Consider the following 12,749-nt stretch of genomic DNA (forward strand, 5'->3'; position numbering starts at 1 on the left):
AGCGCGAAACCCGGCACAGCCCATGTGCCCGTCCACAGGGCAACAAAAACTATGGTCCACCTGCACACGGGCACACTCAGCAACAGGAGGGGGAGACCACCGAGGGGTGCGGGACCCTGGATGGTCTTGGAGCCAGCCAGCTGAGGGGGAAAGCCAGACACAAAAGGCTGTGCGCAGAGCGAGCCTGCCCTGCAGGGAGGGATGCAGAGCGACGATCACTTCTGCCGGGGCGGGGAAGGGCGGCGGGTCACCATGGCAACGGGTGGGACCGGACACACTGACCATCCGGGCATTCCAGTGGACGTAAGGACACACAATGGCACTATACGTAAACTGTTTCCCAATCTAACTGTCACTCAAAGTAGCACAACCATGCTGCGCAACTGAGATGATTAGCACTCAAAACCGTAGGACCCCGGGGGAACTGTGATTAAACATTTTAGCGAAAACACTTCCAGCCGGCCCTGCCCCTCTGCATTTGTCAGAAGGGGAACTTTGCTGCACTTCTGGGAAAACACAAAGCATGTTCCTTCCTCATCTGATGTGTATTCAATTCCAGAACGTCCAACTTTCTAAGATCAAACTATGCCATTCCACAGATGCTTTGCATGAGTTTAGTTCCCGGCCAGCCAGTTTTCCTGGGGTGTCCCCCCACCCCGGGAAAGGTAGGTCTCCTTACTCTGCTTCCACAGCCCCTTGTACTTCCTCTTTGGTAACATGTGTCCCACCAGAGGGCAGGGACCCAGTTGGCTCTGCCCAACACCACCCCGAGGGCCTAACACAGAGGGCGGGACCAGTCATGGGCTAGACTGTGTCCCCCTGGAATTCACATGTGGACACCTCAACTCCTAGCACCTCAGACTGTGACTGTGACTGTATTTGGAGGTAAGGACTTAAAAAGAATGACAATCATGTGATTGCTGTTCTTATTCACTCTCTAATGCAACCCCATGGACTTCAGCACACCAGGCTTCCCTGTCCTTCACCATCTCCTGGGGTTTGAGCAAACTCATGTCCATTGAGTCAGTGATGCCATCCAACCATCTCATCCTCTGCCACCCCCTTCTCCTCCTCTCAATCTTCCCAGCATCAGGGGCTTTTCCAATGAGTCGGTTCTTCGCATCAGGTGGCCAAAGTATTGGAGCTTCAGCATCAGTCCTTCCAATGAATATTCAGGGTTGATTTCCTTTAGGATTGACTGATTTGATGGCCAAGGGACTCTCAAGAGTCTTCTCCAGGATCACAGTTCAAAAGCATAAGTTCTTTATATATGGTCCAAATCTTGCATCCATACATGACTACTGGAAAAACCATAGCTTTGACTAGACAGACCTTTGTTGGCAAAGTAATGTCTTTGCTTTTTAAGATGCTGTCTAGGTTGGTCATAACTTTTCTTCCAAGGAGCAAGCATCTTTTATTTCATGGCTGCAGTCACCGTCCACTGTGATTTTGGAGCCCAAGTAAATAAAATCTGCTACTGTTTCCATTTTTTCCCATCTGTTTGCCATGAAGTGATGGAACCAGATGCCATGATCTTAGTTTTTTGAATGTTGAGTGTTAAGCCACCTTTTTCACTCTCTTCTTCAGCCTTCATCAAGAGGCTCTTTAGTTCCCCTTCACTCTCTGCCATAAGGGTGGTATCATCTGCATATCTGAGGTTGTTGATATTTCTCCTGGCAATCTTAATTCCAGCTTGTGCTTCATCCAGCCCAGCGTTTCACATGATGTACTCTACTAAAGAGCCTCTTGATGACAGTGAAACAGGAGAGTGAAAAAATTGGCTTAAAACTCAACATTCAGAAAACTAAGATCATGGCATCTGGTCCCATCACTTCATGGAAAATAGATGGGGCGTGGAAACAGTGACAGACTTTATTTGGGGGGGGCTCCAAAATCACTGCAGATGGTGACTGCACCCATGATATTAAAAGGTGCTTGCTCCTTGGAAGAAAAGTTATGACCAAGCTAGACAGCATCTTAAAAAGCAAACACATTACTTTGCCAACAAAGGTCCATCTAGTCAAAGCTATGGTTTTTCCAGTGGTCAAGTATAAATGTGAGAGTTGGACCATAAAGAAAGCTGAGCGCAGAAGAATTGATGCTTTTGAACTGCGGTGTTGGAGAAGACTCTTGAGAGTCCCTTGGACTTCAAGGAGATCCAACCAGTCCATCCTAAAGGAGATCAGTCCTGAATATTCATTGGAAAGATTGGTGCTGAAGCTGAAACTGCAATACTTTGGCCACCTGATGCGAAGAACTGACTCATTTGAAAAGACTCTGATGCTGGGAAAGATTGACAAAAGAGAAGGGGACAACAGAGGATGAGATGGTTGGATGGCATCACCAACTCAATGGACAGGAGTTTGAGGAAACTCCGGGAGTTAGTGATGGACAGGGAGGCCTGGCGTGCTGCAGTCCATGGGGTCACAAAGAGTTGGACATGACTGAACGACTGAACTGAACCCTACATATAAGTTAAATAAGCAGGGTGACAATATACAGCCTTGACGTACTCCTTTTCCTATTTGGAAGCAGTCTGTTGTTCCATTTCCAGTTCTAACTGTTGCTTCTTGATATGCATACAGGTTTCTCAGGAGGTAAGATGGTCTGGTATTCCCATCTCTTGAAGAATTTTCCAGTTCGTTGTGCTCCACAGAGTCAAAGGCTTTAGTGTAGTCAGTGAAGCAGAAGTAGATTTTTTCTGGAATTCTCTTGCTTTTCTTATGATCCAACATATATCAAGATATAATCGACACAGAACAAGTAACTGGCACATATAATGCACACCTTAATTACACACTGTTGACCTACAACAATAAAAGAGACCAGCAAAATGGGTTTATTTGGAAACAGCCAAGAGTTGCAATTTGGAACATGCAATCTATGGCAAACCACAGGCAAGTCTGGAGAACAAAGAGGCAATTCTTTAATAGAGGAGAAGGGAGAATTAAGAAGGGCCCGTCTAAGCAGAGTCCATTGGTAGAAACTGAGAATTTGGCATGTAAGCGGTCTTTCACCCGCTGGCTTGTTGCCAGGAGTGGAGATATCCTTCCTTTCTCCTCCTATTAGTAAAGTAAGGCAAGGTACACTCTTCCTTGCAGGAAGATGCCCGAGATATGGGTTTAATTCCTGGGTCGGGAAGATCCCCAGGAGGAGGGCACGGCAACCCGCTCCAGTATTCTTGCCTGGAGAATCCCATGGACAGAGGAGCCTGGAGGGCTACAGTCCATGGAGAATCCCATGGCAGAGGAGCCTGGTGGGCTACAGTCCATGGAGAATCCCATGGACAGAGGAGCCTGGTGGGCTACAGTCCATGGAGAATCCCATGGCAGAGGAGCCTGGTGGGCTACAGTCCATGGAGAATCCCATGGACAGAGGAGCCTGGTGGGCTACAGTCCACAGGCTGCAGAGTCTGAAGCCACTGAGCGCACGGCACACACACAGGGCGTGCTTGCTCCCTCTTCTGGCCTCCTGACTCCAATTTATTTTTTTAAATTTTTGACCATGCCGCCTGTGGGTTCCTAGTTTCCTGACCCAACCCTCAACCTCGGCAGTGAAAATGCAGAGTCCTGACCCCTGGACCGCCAGGGGATTTTCTCTGACTCCACTGTATTTTATTTAAATATCGACTTGTCTGTCTGGCTGTGCTGGGCCTCAGCTGCAGCACACGAGGTCTTAGTTGCAGCATGCTTGAACTCTTGGTTGCATGTGGGATCTAGTTCTCCAACCAGGGCTCAAACCCAGGCCCCCTACATTGACAGCCTGGAATCCTAACCACTGGACCACTAGGCAAGTCCCTCTGAGTCTTTTTTAAATGAAGTTTCTGTTTCTTAATTTTTATAACATTGAGGTGTACAGTGTCATGATTTCATACACATACATATTGCAAACTATGATAAGGTGAGATAATACATCCTTCACCTCATGTAATTGCCGTTTTGCTGTTTGTGTTACGGTGAGTACATTTAGGATCTACTTTTAGCAACTTTCACATACATAATACTTGTCAACTAGAGGCACTGTGCTGTACATTATTAGAACCCTGGAACTTCATCTTATAACTGGAAGTCTGTACCCTCAGACCATCAGCTCCCCATTTCCCCCAGTGCCAGCGCCCAGCAACCACCATTCTACTCTGCTTCTCTGATTTTGAATTCCACATGTAAGTGCAATTACACAGTACTTGCTATATTTGTCTTTCTCTAACTCAATTAGCAAAATGTCCTCCAGGTTCATTCATGCTGCTCCAGTTGGCAGGGTGGCCTTTTTTATGGCTGAATAATATTTCATTATATGTTAATTCCAAATATCACTCATTTCTTCATTCATTCATCCACACTTAGGATGAACACTTAGGTTGTCTCCATGTCCTGCAAAAATGCTGCAGTGAGCCTGGGGCACAGCACTTCAGGATACTGGTTTCAATCCTTTGTATACACCAAAGTGGTACTGCTGGATCACATGGTAGTCCTATTTTCAACTTTTTGAGAAACCAGGATGTAATTAAGTTTTCAAGAGGTCTTATGGCTTCGCCTTAATCCAGTCTGACTGATATCCTTGCAAGAGAAGGCGATGAGGAAGACGCCTCAGAAGTCAGCTCTGCCTGCCTCGATCTGGGACTTCCAACTCCCAGAACTAAAGAGAAGAAATGTGTATTGTCTAAGCCCCTAGTCTGAGAGCTTTGTTACTAGCACCTCTAGAAAAGGAATCCAACACCGACCAGGCCCTCCACAAATATTTCTTAAAATTAAGTTGAAATAGAGCTATCAAGATTCTCTTTTAATCACAATGTTTTGCACCTATTGACTATTTACTGTGGCTGAAAAGAGTCTAAGGCAGTTTCAAATCTGAACCCAAAGAAATTTTTTTTAATTCCCAAGATCTGTAAGATTAAAAACAATATTCCTGGGAATTTCGTCCATTTCTAGGATAAAACCAATCAAGCGTCTCTTCAGTCACCGTTACTGCAGATGGCTAACAGGAATAATGCCACACGACAGGGGAAACGCTGCCAAAGCCCCCTCCGGACCTGGTCTTCCAGACCCACCGGGCCAGGCGGGAAGGGACACCTGGACCAGAGGCCGGCCCCGCCCATATTCCTTCCAGGCGGGGTCAGTGTCCAGGGCTGTGAGGGGCGTGTCCTGTAAGCCTGAGGCCCTCGGCTTTGGCACCAGAAATCCGGGCTACAGAGGCACATGCTGGATGGCCCCTGGGCCAGCGGGCAGGACGAGGGTCAGGCAGGCAGGCAGCCGGCAGAGGCCTGGGTGGGACGGAGCCTCCCTGTCCGGTCAGAGGCCAACATGACCTCAGCCCTGCTCCAAATGACGTGGCAGGGCCCAGAACGGCCCAGTGTAAGGCACTCTCCACTTGTGAAGGCGAGACGTTCCTCCAAATTAAGAAACAAAGTTTGCACATGGAGCCCTGCTGCACACTGCGCGCAGCCTGGACGGGGGCGGGCGCGGGGGAGCGCGCACACAGGTGTGCGTATCGGCTCCACACTGCGCGCAGCCTGGGCGGGGGCGGGCGCGGGGGAGCGCGCACACAGGTGTGCGTGTGGCCGAGTCCCGCTGCCGCCGCCGCCGGGTCGCGTCCGTCGCGTCCGACTCTGTGCCCCATGGACGGCAGCCCCCAGGCCCCCGTCCCCGGGACTCTCCAGGCAACAGCCCCTTTGCTAGTCACCTGAAACCGCCGCAACACTGTTAATCAGCCACACCCCAGTGCAAAATGTTTCTGGAGTTAAAGAAATGCCAAAAAAGTGAATCCTCCTCAGACCGCTGGCGATTTAAAGGAAGAAATATAATGAGTGTCCAGAGTTATACCTATGGCTGATTCATGTTGATGCTTGACAGAAAACAACAAAATTATGTAAAGCAATTATCCTTCAGTTAGAAAAATAGAAAAGAGTTGTTTGGGGACCAAAAAGACAGCCAAAACACTCGCCTTTCTCGCGCCGCCTCACACGAGTCTCGCCCCCTCAGACGAGTCCCGCCCCCATGTCGCCTCTGGCCTATCACGGGCCGCGTGTCTCACGAGTCCCGCCCCCACGTAGTCCCCAGCCTATCCCGCGGCGCTTTCGCACCACACCGCCTTCCTATTTCCCTGCCCGTGGCGCGCCCGCTCTGACCCTTGACCTCTCTCCGGACTTTCCCGCGCCTCTGAGTCCCGCCTCCCAGAGCAAGAGCCCCGCCCCCGCCCTCGCCCTGGGCCTATCCCGCGTCGCGCCGCGTACTAGTCCCGCCCCCGCTCCGCGCAGGGTTGGCGCGCGTCTGTGACGTCACGGGCAAGAGAGGCGCGGCAGCCGAGCTGAGCCGCTCCCGGCCGCGGCCATGCCCAAGCGGGGCTGCCCCTTCGCGGATGCGGCCCCGCTGCAGCTCAAAGTGCGTGTCGGCCAGAGAGAGCTGAGTCGCGGCGTGTGCGCCGAGCGCCTCACACGAGAGATTTTCGGTGAGTGCGGCTAAGCCGGGCTGCGCGGGGGGTCCCCACCGTCCGCGCCCCCTGGAGCCGGGGCCCGTGTTCCGCGCCGCCTGACCGGGCTTAGGAGCCGCGAGAAGGACGGCGTGAATGCTCCCGCGTCCACGACCTGCCCCTTCCGCACCTCCCTAAACGGACGGCTTCTGCGTGGGGCTGAGTCGGGGCTCGGTCCTGCGGGAATACTGGACTCACCGGAGCCCGCTCTGATCTGGCCAGCCCAGCGATAGGCCTCCGGGTCCCGCCTCCCGGGACTCGTCCCGGTGGGAAAGCCGGCAGAGGCACCCCTTCAAACCCGAGAGGCTTGTGTGGAGCGCGCCCTCCTTGTCAGGCGGTGCCGCTGCTGACGGGGGCCAGTCGAAGGAGGACTCTCCAGAGGGGCAGGCACGGGTCACCGAAGGACCACCTGCAGGCTGTCAGGTCTGGAGGAACAGAGTCAAAGCCAGATCCTGCGGGGTTAGACAGGCAGAGAGGGAAAAGAAGGAAATTCCTGGCAGAGGGAACAGCCTGTGCGAAAACCGGAGAGCTGAAGTGTGCGGTCTGGCTCAGCGCGGCTGCACTGTCCGGTTGGAGAAGTGTGAGGGCCCTGGCCTGCGCCTTCTCCTCTGACTCCCTCACGCACATTTGTGAGTGCATGGATAATACTGATCATCACTCCGGAGAGATGACCAGGTGATGTGCATGAGTGAAGCCTAGGGTGCTTGGGCCAAACTGCAGTTGTTACTCTCTCGGGACATTCTAGAAATGAAAACACTGCCAACAGAAGGAAGGGGTTCCCTGGTGGCTCAGACAGTAAAGAATCCTCCTGCAATGAGGGAGACCTGGGTTTGATCCCTGGATTGGGAAGGTCCCCAGGAGGGAGGGCATGGGAACCCACTCCAGTATTCTTGCCTGGAGAATCCCATGGACAGAGGAGCCTGGCGGGCTACAGTCCATGGGGTCGCAAAGAGTCAGACACGACTGAGTGACTAACACACACACACAAGTCAGTCTAGCTCTCGACCACGATGTCCTGGAGCATTTGCAGAGCTTGTCCCATGCAGGGCCCATCAGGGAGGGAGTGCTAGGCTCCCTGGACATTCTCTCAGAAGGGCAGGACATCGTGAGGCCCGTGTGAACTCATGTGTAATGATTTCCAAGTCTTTAACTCCGGCCTCTTTTATGTTGAACTGGCCACAGGCCCTTGAAGACAAGTGTTAGTCTTGCCACATGACCTGCCCCCCGCCCCAGTCCCATCCTGTTATGAACGGGGAGACTAGAGGAGGAGGAGCTGGGTGTGGCAGGCTGTCTTCTCTTCAGTTGAGTTATCAGCTGTGTGTTTCTGTCGATATCACCCAGCGCCAGCAGCTTCTAAGGTCTCCACCCTGGCTCTGTTGGGACAGGGCAGACAACCACAGAGCATTGCTGGGCTGGCACCTAGCATTTGACCTTCCGAAAGCTGCTGCTCAGGGGTGGGAACATGTCCAGGTCCCACAGAGGTCTGGAAACTTCTGGGGTACCTTGTCAGGAGCCAGCTATGGCTGTGCCTTTTGCCAGCAGCTCTGCAACAGCCGAAAGGCTGCAGGCCTGGGCTTGCAAGCTCAGCTCTGAGTCTCTTGCTGTGCTTTAGTTGGCGATCCACAGTGCAGAAGGAAATGGAGAAGGAGATGGCAACCCACTCCAGTATTCTTGCCTGGAGAATCCCAGGGACGGAGGAGCCTGATGGGCTGCTGTCTTTGGGGTCGCACAGAGTCAGACACAACTGAAGCGACTTAGCAGCAGCACAGAGCTTCCTCTGTCAGAGGAGGCCTGCTTGTGGGTTCTGGGGAGGAGGTGAGGCCACACGTTGTGAAAAATCAGAGTGACGGGACAGGGAGCCCAGGTGGGGCTGCAGGGTGCAGAACCGGGCTGGAGGAGGTGCCCGCTGAGCCCGGGCAGGAGGGCAGCCTCGCCAGGGGCAGCTTGGTCCTGGGTGGCTGGAAGACTGCTCAGCGGAGGGCTCAGCACACATGGCTCCAGGGACAGGCGGCCCCGCAGGGGCTTCCACACCGCAGGGGTGTAAGTGGGCGATGCTTGTCCTCCCCAGAGAAGACCATGCAGCTTCTCTTCCGTGGGGCCCAGGCCTGCATGGACCCTGCGTGGGAGGAAGGCTGCGCCATCGTCCACACGCCGGAGTCCCCGAGGCCCGGCCCCACAGAAGCCCCTCGGGCCGCGCGCGGGCAGATGCTGATCGGGCCCGACGGCCGGCTGACCCGGAGTCAAGCGCAGGCCTCCGAGGCTGGTGAGTAAGGCCTCCAGCAGGTGCTTCCCAGGTCTCTGCTGCAGACAGGATGCGGGGGGGCTGGGCCAGAGTCTGACGCCGCGAGCGGGGTGAGCGCCTGGAGGCTCCCACTGCAGGAGGCTATCCCTGCTCTGATGTGTGGGAGCTGTGAACAGCTCTAACTGTTCCATCAGAAAGCAGCAGACGCGCCTCTGGTTGGCCCCCGTGGGCGTCCTGCCTGCTCCCCACCTGTGGCTCTCACCCGCATCCCTCTGCGGTGTGCTGCAGCCTCAGGCTGTCACGCGCGTCACAGCTAAAACTCCCCCCCGGGGCCCAGGAACCCCCGTGTTAAGCCAGGACATGTGGACCACACTTTTGAGACCCAGCTGTGAGACACACCAGGGGTTGAAGGCCTGGCGAGTCCTGCTGCAGGAGGTCAGGGGAAGAGCTAGCCCGGGCTCCCGACCTCTGGGTGGTGACAGTCCCAGGTGGGCCTCACGGAAGCCAGCTGGGATCTCCCCCTGGTGAACGGGTCCGAGCGCCGTGCTTCCACACAGGTTGACTCGTGGTGGGTCAGGCGCTGGAGGAGGGCAGCCCGCTGTCCTCCAGGGGGCGAGGGGCAGCCCCCAGCGCCAGGGCTCCCGGTCACCGTTGGACTGACCGGTGTTTCTTCTGCACAGACCCGGCTGGGGCAGCGTCGAGAGCCTGCTCGTCGTGCGTGCGGGCCGTGGACGGGAATGCGGCCTGCGGCCAGTGCGAGCGGGCCCTGTGTGCGCGCTGCGTGCGCACCTGCTGCAGCTGCGGAGCCGTGGCCTGCGCCCTGTGCGCCCTCGTGGAGTGAGTGCAGGCCCTGGGGCGGGGCCTCCCCCTCCTGGAGTGGGGGCGGGGCCTCCTCGTCCTCCTGCCTTCCCCAGCTGCCTGGTCACCAAACACCCGCAGAGCCCACTGCTCACCTGTTTGGTCTCGTGGCCATGATGGGCCGGGCACCCTGCCCTGTGTGATGAACACATGACTTGCTCCAGGTCCCCCTGGAGGCCGGGCTTTGGCCTCCGAGCTGCAGTGTGGCCCTGCCACGGGTGTCCTGCCTGCACCTGGTGGACCCCCTCGGCCCCCAGCTCTGGCGGGACTGTGGGCTGGGCCGCTGCTGAGAGCTGGGCCTGGGCTCCTGAGTGCTGACGCTGTGGTGCCCGCCTGGGGCAGCTGCTGCCTCCTGGCCCGTCAGCTCCTTCCCCAGGGCGGTCTCCTGCCCTTGGTTGCGTTGCCTCTTCCCTGCCCCGCTGGAGCCCTCAGGGGCCAGTCAGCCCTGCCACACAGCTAGGGGCTGCCCGGGGCGGCAGGCCAGCTTGAGGCCTGAGCTGCGCTCTGGCTGGCAGGGCCGCTCCAGTGAATGCCCCAGACGTTCACCATCACCCCCTGCAGGTGGACTTCCACCGAGGTCTGGTATCTGGGGGCTGAGGGGGTCTCCTTGGGGCGCCCCTTGTCAGCAGGCTCCGCACTCTGGCCTCACCCCGGGCCCCCGAGCCGCCTCCCTCGGGAGTGTCTGTCTCCGAGGGCCTGGCCGTGGGGGCTCAGCCGCCCGGGTGCGGGACCCCCTCGTGACTGCCTCTGTCTGGGCCGGGCGGGTACGCAGCTCACGGGGACTCAGCCCTAATGCAGCCCCTCTCCCCGCCCGTCTCTCAGCTACGGGGGCGACCTTCACGAGAAAGTGCTGTGCTCCAGCTGTGCCGCGTTCGAGGCCTGAGCCCACGAGTCGACCACCGCCCCGCCTCCACCACCCCGCCACGGTGACTGAGGAACCGGGAGAGGGTGCTTTTTCTCTTTTGTATTTTGTGCTCCTGACGACTGAAGACAATAAATCCTTTATATTTGGACGAGAGGGCTCACTTGGCAGCGCTCCTGGGGCCTGTGACCTGCCGGCTCCACGCGGCCGCACCTTAAGCCCTCTGGGGTGGGCCGAGTCTCAGACTGTCCCTGCAAGGCCACGAGGCACACTGCCATCTCGGGGCCCCTGCCCAGGACCGGGGGTTCTGGCCAGGGTCGCGGCCCGTGGGGCCTGAGGGAGGCAGCAGACAGGTGGGCCACAGGCCGGTTCCCACACACAGACCCCCACAGCGCTGCCCGCCAGGAGGAGCCGGTGAGCGGGCAGCCCGACTCCCCAGAGAGCCTGGCAGCGTGGAGAGGCATGCTGGGGTGGGGAGCGGGGCGCTGGCAGCTGGAGGGTCAGTGACAGCAATCTGTAGGGTGCTGGACGGTTTCCCCCCATGGGTGGAGCCTGGGACTCCGGAGCAAGGAGACGGAGGGCTGCAAGGAGGCCTTAGGTCTAAGAAAGGGGGTCACAAGTGAGTCCCAGGTCTTCTGAGCTGCGAACACTCAGAGGCTGCCTGGCTCAGCCCCAGGAATGCAGCTCAAGCCCCTGGTCAGCGGTCAGCCATCCTCTTCGGGGGTCACCTCCGGCCCCGCGTCCACCTGCAGACCGTGACCCCGATGAGCATGAGAAGAGAGGCTCAGTGTCGCTCATCACTGGGGACACAGGTCGCTGTTGGGAGGAGTGGCCTCGCCCCCGTCAGGGCGCCCGCGGGGACATGCAGCCCCGGGAGCCCGTGCGCGGCTGTGGACAGCAGGCAGGGCGGCATCGGGGCAGCGCCGCAGTGACCCGGTGCGCCCACCTCTGGCAAACACCCTGCAGGAAAGCGAGCCTTTGTGCCTGTGTTCACAGCAATGCCGTTCACAAGAGGGCAGAGGACCGTGTCCATCTGGGGGACAAGGCTAAGCCAACACGGCCCATCCCTACAGTGGAATCGGGCCTGGCCTTAAAGGAAGGAAACCCTGACAGACTACAGGACAGACGGACCCAGAGGATGTCGTGCTGAGGGAAGTAGGCCAGCTGCAACAGGGCGGGCAGCGGAGGGGTGGGGCCGGGGGTGGGGCGGAGGTGGGCCGTGAGTGGAAGGAGAACAGGTTCAGTCTATGAAGGTGGAGGTTTCTGGAGGTGGTGGTGGTGCGACCACGTGGACGCGCTGAACGCCACTGGACTGGCCGAAGCGGTAAACTTGATGTGTTTTACCAATTGAGGATATTTAAAATGTTAAAAGACAGTTGTTGAAAGCAAAAGTAATGTGTGTTGGGGATTTTGAACGTGATGGGAACAAGCTGTGAGCGCAGCACGGAGCCAGGACGTGGAGGTGTGCGATCTGAGGACTGTGTGCATTGCAGGGTCTCAGAGGCAGGCTGGTGAGTCAGTTACAGACAGGTCCAAGCGCAGCCAGGCCACAGCTACGTCCTCCCTGCAGAGAGCACTTGTTCTGAATTCCTCATGGGATCCTGCGTCCTGGAACTGGAAAGTAACAGCAGTGGGAAAGCTGATGAAATAGGAATAAGCCATAAAAGAAAATGGGATGTTAAAGAACAGTCATTAATCCACAATGAGGCAGAGAAAGAGGAAAGATGGCATAAAGAAGCAGCGAGGCGTGCAGGAGAGCAGCACAAGGGTGTTCAGGCTCAGCCACGACTAGACCCACTGCTGGAGGTGGGCCAGGCACCCCCGAGGGGTGAAGACCCTCAGACAGCCCAGACAACAGCAAGAGCAGACAACCCCCTTGTCGACAAGAAGTCCTGTTCAAGTATAGAGAGGCAAATTCAGAGTGAAAGGGTGGGCTGAGTGCCTGTTGAATGATGAGCCATCTTTGAGCAGACATTCCTGGGCTGGCATCTACTTCGGGGAAGGCCCTGACCCTATGCCATCCCAACACCCCAGCCTGGCCGGCCCCTCGCTGGGAGCTGGCCTGACCCGTGGGCACCCCAGATGCTAAAGGCGCTTCTGTTCCCGTCTCCTTGTCCCTCAGGGGGCCAGCCTAGTGAAGGACAGGGTGGGACGTGGGCGGGCATTACAGCCTCCCTTGCAGGCCAGGCTGCCCCGCTGGGCCTCACTGCCCCGGGGCCACGATTCACCAGGCCACCCTGCCAGGGAGGTGCCTCCACAGCCCCGCCTCCAGGAAGGTCCGGATGTTCTGGGGTCTTCGCCCCTGGCTCATCCCCTCTTGGC

General features: G+C 56.9%; 1 protein-coding gene across 1 annotated transcript; it reads left to right on the forward strand.

Annotated features, from left to right (window-relative positions):
- Positions 1–6,237: 6,237 nt before the first annotated feature.
- SIVA1 (SIVA1 apoptosis inducing factor) lies at positions 6,238–10,578 on the forward strand. Its single transcript, XM_055555556.1, has 4 exons — positions 6,238–6,444; positions 8,534–8,728; positions 9,388–9,544; positions 10,388–10,578. Exons 1-4 carry the CDS (start codon positions 6,327–6,329, stop codon positions 10,446–10,448), a joined length of 531 nt encoding a protein of 176 aa, XP_055411531.1. The 5' UTR covers positions 6,238–6,326; the 3' UTR covers positions 10,449–10,578.
- The last annotated feature ends 2,171 nt before the right edge of the window (positions 10,579–12,749 follow it).

This window comes from Bubalus kerabau, chromosome 19, assembly GCF_029407905.1.
Source record: "Bubalus kerabau isolate K-KA32 ecotype Philippines breed swamp buffalo chromosome 19, PCC_UOA_SB_1v2, whole genome shotgun sequence".
Lineage (NCBI taxonomy): Eukaryota > Metazoa > Chordata > Mammalia > Artiodactyla > Bovidae > Bubalus > Bubalus kerabau.

Excerpts from the sequence above, each read along its gene's own strand:
- SIVA1 (XM_055555556.1), top strand. The coding sequence starts at position 6,327 with ATGCCCAAGCGGGGCTGCCCCTTCGCGGATGCGGCCCCGCTGCAGCTC. Across the intron at positions 6,445-8,533 it reads CCTCACACGAGAGATTTTCG|AGAAGACCATGCAGCTTCTC; the intron begins GTGAGTGCGGCT and ends TGTCCTCCCCAG. Across the intron at positions 8,729-9,387 it reads AGCGCAGGCCTCCGAGGCTG|ACCCGGCTGGGGCAGCGTCG; the intron begins GTGAGTAAGGCC and ends TCTTCTGCACAG.